A 14,485-nucleotide genomic window follows, 5' to 3' on the forward strand; every position below is an offset into this window, starting at 1 on the left:
CTTTTCGTTGGAAGGGGCTGTCCGTTTTTAAACTGTTACCATTTCTTTCTCTGGTGACATTTTACCCCGCTTTGTTCTGCAACCGTCGTTGCAGAACCGAGAATTCAGTCTCGTCGAGTCCGCGAAACCAAACGTTCGAAAGTTTTTAGTAGTGTCAAACAATTATGGTGCAGTACATAGAAGTACTTATTCCGAGGGAGGGCACGGTACGGAAGACACGGTGACAGAGTATATAGTGAATAGTGACATAATATAGTTTTTTAAATATGTTTTTTTTTTCTGTTTAGCAGATGCAGCTAAATATACAGGTCGTGACGGATGAGCGGTGGGTGCGGGTGCGCATTGCACGGGAACACGTGAGTCTTATTTTTTGTGCGTGCGCGCGTGTTTTGAAAAAAAGTACATAAATATTATATATATATTGATTTTACAGCTGAGGATGAATTATGTGATACCAGGCTTTGTTAATATTGCATATATGAGCTGGATGCAAGATGAGAGGCGTGCAAGCAGAGAATGGTACGACTGCCAAATCGATTCGTACTCGTTGCGAAGACTCTTCGGAGAAGATATTGAGGACGAGGAAGAAAATGAAATCTGGTAAGATAATCGCTTTTTAATAAAAAAATTTTGAATTTTTATTAATTATATTAATCATATTGCATTTGTATGTTTCAGGTGAAGATCCTCCGGATAAATTGATTCTCCATATAAATTATTTAATTTTTATATTATAAATTTTCTCAAAATAAAAACAAAAAAATTAAATAATTATAATATTTATTTATTTCCCTTCTTTCTCCCTACCTTAAAAATAGTTTAATTATATATAATAAAATATATCTATTATGGGGGGACGGGAGCGAGAGAAACTGCGCGCGAGAGAGAACGCGAACGGGGGAGGACGGGAGCGAGCGAGAGACTGCGCGCGAGAGAGAACGCGAACGGGAGACGGGAGCGAGCGAGAGACTGCGCGCGAGAGAGAACGCGAACGGGGGACGGGAGCGAGCGAGAGACTGTGCGCGAGAGAGAACGCGAACGGGAGCGAGCGAGAGACTGCGCGCGAGAGAGAACGCGAACGGGGGACGGGAGCGAGCGAGAGACTGCGCGCGAGAGAGAACGCGAACGGGGGACGGGAGCGAGCGAGAGACTGCGCGCGAGAGAGAACGCGAACGGGGGACGGGAGCGAGCGAGAGACTGCGCGCGAGAGAGAACGCGAACGGGAGACGGGAGCGAGCGAGAGACTGCGCGCGAGAGAGAACGCGAACGGGAGACGGGAGCGAGAGAGAGAACGCGCAACGTCATAATCGAATGGCACCGCAAAAACGTGACCCAGTGAACCTGTGACCCACATGTTCACCAAAAAAAACCTCAATAAATTGCCCTAAAAGACATGTCTGAAGAGGACATTGCGGCGGTAGGCATGCACAGCGGGGGTCTCCGAGACTCACAGGCCAACTTTCTTTTCCGGCGTTTTATTGTTTCCCTTTTTTTACCCCGTATATCTCGGAGTTTTTTTAGAAATTTTCTTAAAATAAATATATAAATATTAAATAATTATCTATTCCCTTTCTCTTAGATAGTTCTCCTATACAGAAAAATAAAGAGAAGAGACCGCGACGGTTAAGTCGCATAAAATTTTGGTCGAGTACCTACGTCGCGCGACCATCGATGCTCGGCCATCCGCAGTGCGAGATGATATTCGTTTATAAATTCTGTCATCGACGTTCGTCGATACCCATAGAAATTGAGTCGCGTTGCCGCGCTTATGCCGTCTAGTGTTTATAAAATCTAGCTGCATGTCATCGGCGCTCGCCTTTGTAACGCGCGACGCCATAGCCGAATGGCGCCGCGAAACACCGATAAGCGGCACTTCCTACGAAGAAAAGTGAAAAGGACCGCGGTGTTACGCTAGTCGCAGGTCGTAAATTATAGCCGCCTGCCATAGGCGCTCGCTCGCATTTGATAAGTGTGAAATGACATCTGTTTATAAATACTATCGGCCGAACATCGACGCGAGGCGGCATTTGTTTATCGAACATGTCCCGACGCGCTCGCCTAATCCACCCTCCCCTCTCCCACCCCCCAACCCTATGCTAGAAACGCAGATCACCCACCACCTCCCCCCCCCGCTCCGCACCATATGGTGGGAACGCAGACCACCCCTTCCGCCGCACCTCCTCGGAGGACGGTGGCACTGGAGTCCTCCCCCCCCCGCCCGGCAGACCCCGCGGCCACGAGTCCTTCCCCCTGCCCCTCACCTCCCTGAAATCCCCGGCCTAGAACTCTCATACTCTTCCTACTGAGAGCTGAATCGCTATTCGTCCGTATGGTCACATCACGCGTCACAACAGCCGTTTCCGTGCTTCGACAAATAAGGAAGCACTCTCGTAACGCGTGATCGCAATCGATGGGCTTCGAGGGCGCGGGGATCGCGGGGAACGTATGTTTCGCACAAGTTTGACGGAGCTCGAACCACATAAACATCGGTATTTCTCGATGTTAAATATAATAATGTTTTCAAGCCGATGTTTCGCGTAGGAAAGTTTGACGGATCTCGAACAAAAATTAATAAGTTAAATATAATCATATAAGTCAAATTTAAGTTATATTTAAATGTTATTTGGATTTTATTAGAATTTTATATAATTTGTTTTAAATTTAAATTTATATCATTTTAAATTTAAACAAGATTATATAAAATTCTAATAAAATCTAAATAATATTTATATATGACTGTAACTTAATCTTATTTGGTTGTAAGGGAATATAATATTTTTTAAGCGTGCCACTTTATTATATAAGAGTGGACTTCACGATATAATTGATACAAAAATTGTGTCGCTCCGAGACAGCGTCGCGCGAGAATAGCGCGAGACAGTGTCGTGTCCTTCTGGATACCGTTCTTATAACACTCTTTATCAAATTTTAATTACAAGCAACAGATCACATCAAATGCCATCTATCGGATATACTTTGAGATGCAATATTCTTCCACTTGATACTACAAATGTTTTGGAGCGTTCAGAGTACGGTCCAGTTGACGCTTCAAAACACTCCAGCCATATGTATGACATCATGAATACGTCACGGATTTTCGCTCCCAGCTCGCTCCCAATGCCTCAGCCCAGAGAGGTAGTACGATTGAAGCGTTACGTTTGAATGTGTAAAGCGCGGTAAATAGTAAAAGTAATCTCGTGTGATCAATTTTATTAAGATCAATTTTTGTGTGTTAAACATCAACAAAATGAAAACAATTAAGTTGTACGATCCTGAAACGGACAATACTTATATTTTAGAAGTAAATGAAGAAGAGGCCGAAAGAGCTAACGATGGTAAGAGTTACATAACCTATACATCTGTTATTATAAGCCGATTTCACCGGCTCTATTTAAACTAATTGGCGATTAACTTAAGAGAATTATCCAATAATTGTTGATTATTAAAAATATAATTAACAGCTGTTGGATAATTCTTTTAAGTGCATGGCCGATAAGTTAATTAATTAATGAAACTGGGCCTATATTCTTTTTTATAATAATTTCAAAAATGAAAGTTTTTTTATACTTGCATCTCTTTTTCTTAAATAGATCTGGTGTTTGCGACACAACTATTAAAACAGAGACTGCGGGACCAAACGCAGTCGATTGCTGAAACAAGTAATAATCGAAGTATTACACTCTATTAAATTCTGTTATTAAACACAGTATTTATATACTTTACATTAACTCTATTTTTTAATAGTAGAAATATATTTAATATTTTAATACATTATATGATTTATTACACACATACACATACTTTTATTTATTGAATTTGCAGCATGTTCTTCGAATAGCACATGCCATGACAGAGAAGAAAAAATGCAAGAATCCTCTGATAATTCTGAAGAGAAAGGTATATATTATTAATAAAACTTGCCAGTCAGGCCGTTTAACTTTACCTAAGTATATATTATTATATTGTAAAATATAAAGAAAGATAAATTTATATTAGTATATTTTAATACTACTTTCGGATAAATGTATATTGAAGGTATATTGTTTTCAGATGGTTTCCGTTGGCCACACGAAGCAGTTCTTCTGCTTCTTGAAGTTTTTAAAGAACGTGAGACTAAACTTACATCTGGTAAAATTTCTGTGAAAAAGTTTTGGGACATGGTTGCCTCTGTGTTACGTGAAAAAGATTATAATGTTACCGGCTCGCAATGAAAGAGTAAAATGACAGGATTAAAAAATACATATAAGAGCGTAAAGAATCACAATGCAAAAAGTGGAAACAATAAACGAACATGGCGATATTTTTTGACGTAAATATAATGAATAAATTATACATGAAACAGTTTCTTTTTTTTTTTTTTTTTTTTACTAAAATGTTTATATTACATTCATTGTATACAATTTTTACCTTTTTTTAAATTAATATTTCTTAAATATTGTAGATTATGGACGAACAGTTTAATAAAAAACCATGGGTAGCTCCAATTCGTACATTAGATAGCAATAATCCAACTATTCCAACTTCTAATGATAATAACAGCGATACAAAAAAAGTTGTATGCGAAAGTAAAGTGCCTTCTAAGCGTAAGTATTTCTTCTACTTATGTACATTTTATATGTGTATGTGTTATTACAACTAATGTATATGCGTACGTTTCCATTAATTACATTAATTTATATATTGAATTACTGTAATATTATATATTTATAAACATAGTACATAACATATATTATGGTCTGTAATAGCTTTGAAATTAGAAGCCATAAAAAATGCATTTTGTTAGTTACAGCTAGTACTAAAACTGTATAGTTCACGTTATATGTATACTATAAACGTTTAGTACTATTTAACACTGTTTAATAGCGGTGAAATAACGAAATGCAGTTACTATATGTTATTGCATCACAAGATATATTATGATTACAGGCAAAAACAATGTCAACATAGAAAAGTTACTTGAGGACAATATGATTGAGCGTAAAAGAATGCATACAGAAGCAATGTCACGTCAAAATGACTTGTTGGGTATTCTACGACAATTAGTTGCTAAAAATAATAATACGGATATGGATTAATTGTTATTTTTATAAGAGTTCTATGATATTATATATAATATTTCTTATGATTCTTTATCACTTTAATATCATCACAGATTTCTCTTTTTTTAAGTGCAAAAAATGTGTTCGTAAGTTTATTTCTTTTAATGCACTACCAAAGATAATAACTTCTTTATAAATAATATCGAAGTTTTTTATTTTTTTTATCTACTACCAAAAATAATTTTAATAGAAACGAAAAATAGTTGAGAAAACATTACATGAATTGTTATTTGTATAAAAGTTCTGTGATATTATATATATTTTTTAGGATTCTATCATTTTAATATCATCAAAGATTATTTTTTTATAAGTGCAAAAATGTGTTCCTAATTTTTTTTTTATTGCAATACCAAAGATGATAACTTTTTTATGAATAATATCGCAGCAATTATTTTTGTATTCACCAAAAATAATTTTAATAGAATTATTAAAATGTTTTTAAGTCTTTGTTTTTTTAATTACAAATAATATAAATTTTTTTATTTTTAGTCATATAGATTTGCTTCCTACAAAAAGACTGTTAATGTAGACTGAATAATATAGACTACTTAATATTTATGTCATCGAAATAAAATTGTTCGTACGTATTATATATAATATATTTATTTACTTGTGTATTTATATATTATAATACATTTGTAAAATGGTATAATTTCCATATACATTATAAATACATATATATCTGAGCATTTCTTATATTTTTTTTAAATGTATATTTCTTACGCATTTCTCATACGAAGATTTGCACATATATTGTTTCTCTTTAATTCTGCAATGTATCTATTATTATCATTAATTCTTTCTTCTCGCAATATAACTTCTTCTCTATCTACAATAAATATTTCTTCTAACTCTAGTTCGTCCTTCTGCAGTAAACAAATATTGTGCAATACGCAGCATGCCAATATGTCATAAGGAACAAACTCTATGTCATTTACTGCTAAAACGTGTAAAAGACTCCTCCAGCGTCCTTTCAAAAGAGCAAACGCTCTTTTAATGACCATTCTAGCAGAAGAATGACAAAAATTGTAATTTTTTGGTCGCTGTGTAAGATGACCGTTATCAACGTAGGGGACCAAAAGATGTTGATGTAACGTGTAAGCCGCATCTCCAATTATATGTGTATCATTTGGGAACTTGTTGGGATCATTGATGTATTCCTGGAGAGATGATAAACGGAACACACGAGCGTCATGAACCGAACCTACGTTTCCGACATAAATGTGTGTGAATAGTCTTGCGTGATCACAAACAGCCTACAAAAAATGCAAAAGACTTTATTTATTATCAATAAGTGACTAATTCTTAGCAAGCATTAAATTATTGATACAGAAAAAAACGCAAATAATTATATAAAAATATTATAAAATTACTTGGAGATGAATTGAATGACGTCCTTTACGATTTACGTAGGCTTCTGGATTTTCTGTGGGTGCAGGAATATTTATGTGACTGCCATCTATGGCACCAATAACATTAGGAAAGCCACTCGGACGAGAAAAATTATATATAATATCTTGTATTTTATTTTCTGTAGGCCATGTTATATATCTTGGTGATAATTCACACAGTGCCTTAGCAACACGACGCACTGCTCTCACACCTGTAGCTTTGCCAACACCAAATCGTTCAATTATTGATCTACAAAAAATATTTATCTATAGAATTACAGTAATTAAAATGTAATAGTATTTATACGTAACAATAATAAATATTATACTCTTACCTATATGAATCTGGAGTTGCAAATCGCCATAGACTTAACAGAAATTGTTTGTCCGCAGGTATCATTTCATTACCATCTGATGTACGACAAAGTTTATCTCCAATTTCATTCAAAATGTATTCAAATGTTGAAGGCTTCATCCTGATTATTAAACAATTTACATTACAATCAAAATAGAATTAAATCATAATCTCAAACACACACAACACACGCGTGCACACACATTTATTTGCACAAAATTATACATATAATTATATATATTTATATATTACTATAAAAAAATTACAAATTAGCAATGATTATACATACCGAAAATGCATTTTAAAATATTCACTGCTAAGTGATGGAATTACATGTTCCACATAACCTCCAATTTTCGGAATACGGACACGATCTTTTGGAAGTAAAACAGTGCTCACCACAATGTCCACTTCTTCATCATCGTAAAGATTATTAGTATAATCTAAAAAAGTTTTTACGGTATATATTAACAGAGCATCCATGATCTCTCTCTCTCTCTATAAACTCGTTCAGGCTGCGTTCCGTATTCTGCTGCGGTCCATTTGCACATACGTGACGTAAACTTCGTTTCAGAATGGTCCACTTGCATAGCGTTTATAACATTGGTAGCACTAATGGACCGGGTTTATGGGAGCATAGAAAGCGAAAGTATTTGGAGCGTTTGAAGCTTGAACTGGACCGCACCAATCTTATATGACTACCTATATTTTTTTTTAATTTGAATCAAATATTTACATGTTAAGTTCGACAAATAAAGAAACAAATTTTACCGCAAATATTATTTAAACATTATTTAAACAAAATTACGTTTTAATAAGAATCAAATTAAAATCAAAGGGCCTAGCGGAATAAGCATGTGAAATTGGCCCTTGATCATACAGAGCTGACATTAATGTCACAAGTTAGTACCGATATGATAAAACTTTCCACCAAACATTATTTTAAAAAATCCACTTTTTTAGAAGTTATGCAGGGAGAAAGTAATTAAAATAAAGAAATGTATTTTTCTCGAAAACCAATAACCGATCTTGATGAAAAAAATATATGTTATGTAGACTAATAAAACTAATTAACAAAAAAAATGTCCAAAATGTTTGTCAAAAAAAGACAAAAAAAAAATATTTGAACTTTTTAATATTTTTTTAGGGTGATATTTTTGAGGTATTTTTTTGAAATTTTTACGAAAATTTCTCTTAAAGTGTCCACTATAACATATATTTTTTTCAATTTTTTTTAAATGGTGGAACATAGTTAAAAATACGAAAATTGTAAGCGTCGCGTCACTCCGGCGCACCAGTGCAGTGCCATTCCGCGTTGCGGGTGTTCGATGTAACTTTACTAGCACATATGTACGTCTGCAATTAGCTTATAATATGTATACTTTTTAATTTTTATAGTTTCCAGAGTTTACTACGTGGAGGTTGCAGTACGGTTTTAAACTCCTTATTGGGGGCTTTTTTAACGTGAGTCCTCTCGCCTCTCACTATATTTCCGTAAAATCGGGGTGCTTTTTTAACGTGAGTCCTCTCGCCTTTCACTACGTTTCCGTAAAATCAGGGTGCTTTTTTAACGTGAGTCCCTTCGCCTCTCACTACGTTTCCGTAAAATCGGGGTGCTTTTTGAATGTAAGACCTCTCGCTTCTCATTACGCCTTACACCTACAATTTTATTTAATCTTCTTCACTATCACACTGTCTATTACTGGAATGTTATTTGTTTTTTTAAACAGATCGCTCAGTATTTCTGCTGGTTTCAAAATTTTCGCTAAATATCTTGCATGAAATAGATAATATATAATTGCAGCAATATGACAGCAGCATCCAATTGTTCGTAGCCCATTAGCGATCTGTTTAAGAAAACAAATAACATTCCAGTAATAGACAGTGATAGTGAAAAAGATTAAATAAATCGTAGGTGTAGGGTGTAATGAGAGACGAGAGGTCTTACATTCAAAAAGCACCCCGATTTTACGGAAACGTAGTGAGAGGCGAAGGGACTCACGTTAAAAAAGCACCCTGATTTTACGGAAACGTAGTGAAAGGCGAGGGGAATCCGTTAAAAAAGCACCCCAATAAGGAGTTTAAAACCGTGTGCAACCTCCACGTGGTAAACTCTGAAAACTATAAAAATTAAAAAGTATACATATTATAGGCTAATTGCAGACGTACATATGTGCTAGTAAAGTTACATCGAACACCCGCAACGCGGAATGACACTGCACTGTGCGCCGGAGTGACGCGACGCTTACGATTTTCGTATTTTTAACACTATGTTCCACCATATAAAAAAATTGAAAAAAATATATGTTATAGTGGACATTTTAAGAAAAATTTTCGTAAAAATTTCAAAAGGGTACCTCGAAAATATCACCCTAAAAAAAAGTATTTAAAAATTCAAATATTTTTTTTTGGTCTTTTTTTTTGGCAAACATTTTGGACATTTTTTTTTGTTAATTAGTTTTATTAGTCTACATAACATATATTTTTTTCATCAAGATCAATCAAGCGGTTTTCGAGAAAAATATATTTCTTTATTTTACTTTCTCCCTGCATAACTTCTAAAAAAATGAATTTTTTTAAATAATATTTGGTGGAAAGTTTTATCATATTGGTACTAACTTGTGACATTAATGTCAGCTTTGTATGATCAAGGGCCGATTTCACATGCTTACTCCGCTAGGCCCTTCGGGTTAAAGCCGCAATTGAATCGAGTAAAAGTCGCATACAAAACACATTAACTTTTTATTAAAGTCTTATATATAAATATTCTGCATCATGTATAATTCTGGATCATATATAATCCACATAAGTTATCTTATTAAATACAAATTAAAACCATATTTGATTCGAAGTGTTATATGATCCACATAAGTGATCTAATTAAATTTTAATTAAAGTCCTATTTTATTGTGGATCATATTTAATCTACATAACTGATTTTAATAAGTGCAAATTAAAACTGTATATTTAAACAAATATAATTTTAATATAAAATCTGGATTTAATTTGAATTTTACCCAAATTAAATATGATTTAATATGATTTTAGTTAGATATTCATATTAGATCGTTTTTCGCGGGAATTGTTCGATAGTAAGGTGTATACCGCCTTTTACCGCGAGACCAAATGATTTTTCGTTGAAAATAAACGGCACTGCAGTTTGGGAGTGAGGTTTGAACTTATATTTGGAAAGAAGACTCACGAGTCCGACTTTCGTTTGCACGTGTCCAAATCTCCTAAAAATTAAAATACCAATGGAATAAAACTTATATAAAACGTGCACAAGACGTTAAGAATAACTTTAAACAATGATTTGATAAATAAATTATAGATATATTAATGGATTTACTCATATTCGTACCAATGCAGATTCGTGGGCCTTCTCCAAATGGCAAATAAGCATAAGGATGCCTTCTTGCTTTCTCGTCTGCGTTAAATCGTTCAGGATCAAATTTATCTGGATTAGGATAAATCGATGGATCCCGATGCAGGCCAAGTATTGGTATAAAAATCGAAGTCTCCTTTAGCAGGTAAATATTCGTTGTCGGTAGATTAATAACTTTGGTACAAATGTGATTCAACATTGAAAGAGGTGGATATTTCCTCAGAGTCTCTGAAATATGTAAAAAAATATATATCATCCAAAATACAAACCATTTATTTAAACTTACATATTATAATAACAAAATATTTTTGTTATTTATTATAAAATACTTGCCATTTATTACTTTGGTTAGATAAGGCATTTTGTTCATGGCGTCATAGGTCAAATCATGCTTTGTCAACGTTTCGTCGATTTCCTTGTAAACTTTGTCTTGATGATGAGCTAATTCGTACAAAGCGAACGTTGCCGTCGCCGTGGAGGTTTCGAAGCCAGCTAGGAAAAAGATAAAAACTTTGCGCATTAGCTTCCGCTATGCTAAGCTTATTTATGGTTGCTGCAGGTGAATAAAATAATATAACTTTTTTTAATAATCTGTGTGTTTCAAAAGAAATCTTAATTAAATAATTTACAAAACTGCAACGTGAGATAACATATGAAAATTTTTAAGACATTTATAGAAGAACCAAATTAATATAATATGTAATATGTAAAAATGTATATTAACATGTTACGTCGGTGGTCTTCTTGTCATCGCCAACATAGCCTTTCTCCATGAGTTGAATGAGCAAATTCATAAAATCGTGTTTTATCACTTTATGAGCTTGCCTATATTCCACATTCTCCCGAAATATTTTCGTGTAAAAACTTGTGATGCGTCGATCTGTGAGGAGGATGGAAAAGATGTCCATAATTTTCGGAATGGACATAGACAGGATAAATCATATTATTTTTATCTGTAATATATTCTTTCCTTGAATTCGATACTCATTGTTCGGCTCTTCAATACAATTAGATCTTATACCAAACGCAGTTGACATTATTATGAAAAAAAAAGAAAATACAAGCTAAAATGCACACATAAAAAAAATATATAGGCAAAAACTTCATAACTAATTAGGTCCACTCAATATATATATATATATTTAATATCTCTTACATTAAAGACAGAATTGGTATAGAAAACCCACGTTTTCTGGTCAGTACATCAATTTTTTCTCTAGCCATCCGTTTAAATATAAAGTTAATATTATCACGAGTCTTCTTGATCGAGCGATCTTATTGTCTGACGAAAGCTTCCACGAATCTAACATTAATGTTGTTAAGAAAATACTTTTGAATAATTCCTTTCCAATCGATCTCATCAATAAACAAATAAACATCAGAATTAAACAACTTCGGCATAGACGTGACGTGAATAGACCTTTTTCAAAGGTTTTGGCGAAGATATACGTCTCACACTTAATAACGTTGGCTTTGATACTGTCCACACTGTTCCTAAAAAATTGGACGTCATTATTAAGAGGGGAAAGGACCGTCTCGATAAGAATAATTTTACGGAAGTAGTCTACATAATAAATTGTGATAATTGCTGATGTGCATCATACATCGGACAAACAAAACGATACTAAAAACGCGTGTTACTGAACATTTTAATGATATAAAGAAAGACGATAATAATCATTTAGTTGTCAGCAAACATCGCGTTTCCCACAGTCATGATTTCAGATGGTCTGAGGTGGAAATATTGCATAGGGAAAAGAACAGAAAAAAGAGAGAAATTGCGCGGAAATGTTTTTAATAAAAAAATATTCAGATGCAATTAATCTAAAAAAAGACACTGATAATTTAAACCTCACGACAACGTCATCTCGAGCGTATAATTGTTTTGTTTTTCTGCTGTTGGGTACTCTGATAACCTTGTTAATGTTTAACATATACGAAACTACCAGTTTGTTCCTGACTCCCATCGTGTGAACATGAGTCGCTGTGTGACTCGAGAAAATTATGATATTTTTGGTGTATATATTGTAACTCGCTAGCATGATACGCAATGCTAATTTTGGTGCCGTCGTGGGACATTCTCTGTGTAAATAAGTACTCTCTTTTTTATTTTCTGGGGTTTGAACATCACTCTATTAGTTATTAATTTTTTAGCTTCTCATTTGTGATGTTTCTGTTTCTGAGAATGTGCCAACGATGATGGTACTAGTTTCTTCATCAAGTATTTAAATTTTTGCTCCTTAAAGAATGTTTGCATTGACTTAAAGGAATTTCTTTTATACTTTCTGAAATTTTTAACTTTTAACTCTTAAATTATAAATTTCAACTATTGACTAAGTTATTTGACCTCACGCTGTATTTTATGTATTTTTTCTTGGTTAGATCACTTGATAAGGACCCGAATTTTGGGTTGAAACGTCGTGAAGTTTTTATGTACCTTTGCCAATTGTTATCGATTGTACTACTAGCAGGTATTGGTATCCCGCCTTGCTACGGGGCAACGGCCCTATAATGTCCGCAGCGACGGCGGTCCACGGCCCCTCCACCGTGCGGCGGCCCATCCACCCCGCGGGACTCGACTGTTCAACCTTCGTTCGTTGGCACATATCGCACGTTCTCACATGCTTCGCCATGTCCCTGAATAGGTTTGGCCAATAGTACGAAACGGCTACCCGGTGGTATGTTTTCTCGACGCCCAAATGACCCGCGTGAGAAGCATCGTGCGACTCGCGGAGGGCCTCCGCGCGGAGCTTCCGCGGCAACACCAGTTTCCAACGATCGAGATCCTCCACGATATCCGAAACGACCAGCCTCGGCCGCAGAAAATACATCCGCCCCTCCACGATCCTACAATGCGCGAACCTTCGGGGATCGGTAGCCACCTCGGTGAATCGTTTTCGGTAGCAGCTATCCGATGTATCTTCGCATTCCGGGATCTCCGCCGCGACGTTCACGCTTCCGGCATCTCCCCCCTTCCCCTCGTCCGGCACGTGGTGCAGGGCCCCTTTACGATATTCCACGGTATAGTCATATTCCAACAGTTCGAGGGCCCAACGGGCCAATCGACCTGTCGGATTCTTCAGGTTGTGTAACCACCGCAGACTGCTGTGGTCAGTTACCACCGCAAATTTGTACCCTTCCAGGTAAGGCCGAAATTTGTGGATAGCCCACACCACGGCCAGTTGCCCGCGCACGCGACGCAAAATATCCGCGAGGCTCGCGATGCACCACAAAGTGCCCGGCGCGGTCCCTCCTGACACGCACACGGGACTTCCGTACACGACACGCAACAATATACCCGAATACGCAACTCTAAACACAATATGCACCGGAGTGTACCGCCCGCGGCACGCCTCCGTCCACGATTCACAAAACACGCACGGCGATAGCCGCGAATTGACTGCCGATCGTACGCGAGCTTTCGAGTAGGGTTTTCAGGAAGGTTTCTGGCTACGATCTCGGCCGGCCACGGGCCCGCGATCCCGACAAACAGCCGCGATGATTTCCCCGGTACCCACGACGGCGGGAGCCGGTAGCTAAATACGACACGTAATCAGGCCGATTCACACGGTAATCTATTTGATATACACGTTTACTTGCGCCGGGTCGCGACCGAGATTAAGCCCACAATTACTTGGTAGCACCGGAGTGGAGATCTTACAAGTCTGGCTGCTCGCTGCTGCTCGGCGGCGTCGGGGCGTTCGTCCAGGTGTGGCTCCTCGTTAGCGGCTCGATCAACAGTGAGGAGTGGTCGGTTCGGCGGGACTACGCCGGGCCCCCGCACTTGCGCCCTCAAGCTCGCGGTTCTTCCGCTCCGCCGATTGGTCGTATGCGTCGCCCTGTTCGCGACGTTGCAGACGATTTTCCGCCATTTTCCCGCGGCCCGTTTGATTTGGCTGCTGGTTGCGGGCCCCTTGCGGTTTCCCGCCCGGCTGGCCAGGCCGTGGCGGCGCCGCTCGGCCCTCGGGGCCACAGTATAACCATACCCAGTAGCGACACTGAGTGTCGGCACCTTTGATGTAGTTGTCCTCAAGTCACGTGGTACGTCGCCATATTGTCAGATGTACCGGCGCTACAATTGAAATGTACATATATAATTAAAAAATGTATATGAGTATATATAATCAAAAAAGATTTTTTGCGCAATTTTAATTATAATCCAAAGAATTTCTTGAAGTAGAAGAAATGAAAATAATACTTCTGTGTATTTTGTATCATTTTATTTCAAAATTTTTCGTAACTTATTGTGTAAATA

The 14,485-nt window shown here is 36.6% G+C and overlaps 2 protein-coding genes and 2 long non-coding RNA genes across 4 annotated transcripts; 3 read left to right on the forward strand and 1 right to left on the reverse strand.

Moving 5' to 3' along the window:
- Positions 1–267: 267 nt before the first annotated feature.
- On the forward strand, positions 268–872 carry LOC143895750 (uncharacterized). Its single transcript, XR_013256443.1, has 3 exons — positions 268–356; positions 434–600; positions 679–872. It is a non-coding gene; the product is annotated as an uncharacterized LOC143895750 (long non-coding RNA).
- Positions 873–3,029: 2,157 nt separating this feature from the next.
- Positions 3,030–4,364, forward strand: LOC143895747 (uncharacterized). The gene is made up of 4 exons (XM_077403080.1): positions 3,030–3,335; positions 3,591–3,659; positions 3,823–3,897; positions 4,051–4,364. The coding sequence occupies exons 1-4, from the start codon at positions 3,248–3,250 to the stop codon at positions 4,209–4,211; spliced, it is 393 nt and encodes a 130-aa protein (XP_077259206.1). The 5' UTR covers positions 3,030–3,247; the 3' UTR covers positions 4,212–4,364.
- An 80-nt stretch (positions 4,365–4,444) lies between these two features.
- LOC143895748 (uncharacterized) lies at positions 4,445–5,238 on the forward strand. The gene is made up of 2 exons (XR_013256442.1): positions 4,445–4,583; positions 4,927–5,238. It is a non-coding gene; the product is annotated as an uncharacterized LOC143895748 (long non-coding RNA).
- A 2,218-nt stretch (positions 5,239–7,456) lies between these two features.
- Positions 7,457–14,079, reverse strand: LOC143895744 (cytochrome P450 6k1-like). The gene is made up of 6 exons (XM_077403078.1): positions 12,668–14,079; positions 10,955–11,110; positions 10,564–10,722; positions 10,207–10,458; positions 10,048–10,081; positions 7,457–7,547 (listed from the first exon to the last, which is right to left on the reverse strand). The coding sequence occupies exons 1-6, from the start codon at positions 13,059–13,061 to the stop codon at positions 7,544–7,546; spliced, it is 999 nt and encodes a 332-aa protein (XP_077259204.1). The 5' UTR covers positions 13,062–14,079; the 3' UTR covers positions 7,457–7,543.
- Between the last annotated feature and the right edge of the window lie 406 nt (positions 14,080–14,485).

The sequence above is a fragment of the Temnothorax americanus genome, unplaced genomic scaffold (genome assembly GCF_048541705.1).
Source record: "Temnothorax americanus isolate GAGA-0224 unplaced genomic scaffold, ASM4854170v1 Scaffold168, whole genome shotgun sequence".
Taxonomy (NCBI): domain Eukaryota; kingdom Metazoa; phylum Arthropoda; class Insecta; order Hymenoptera; family Formicidae; genus Temnothorax; species Temnothorax americanus.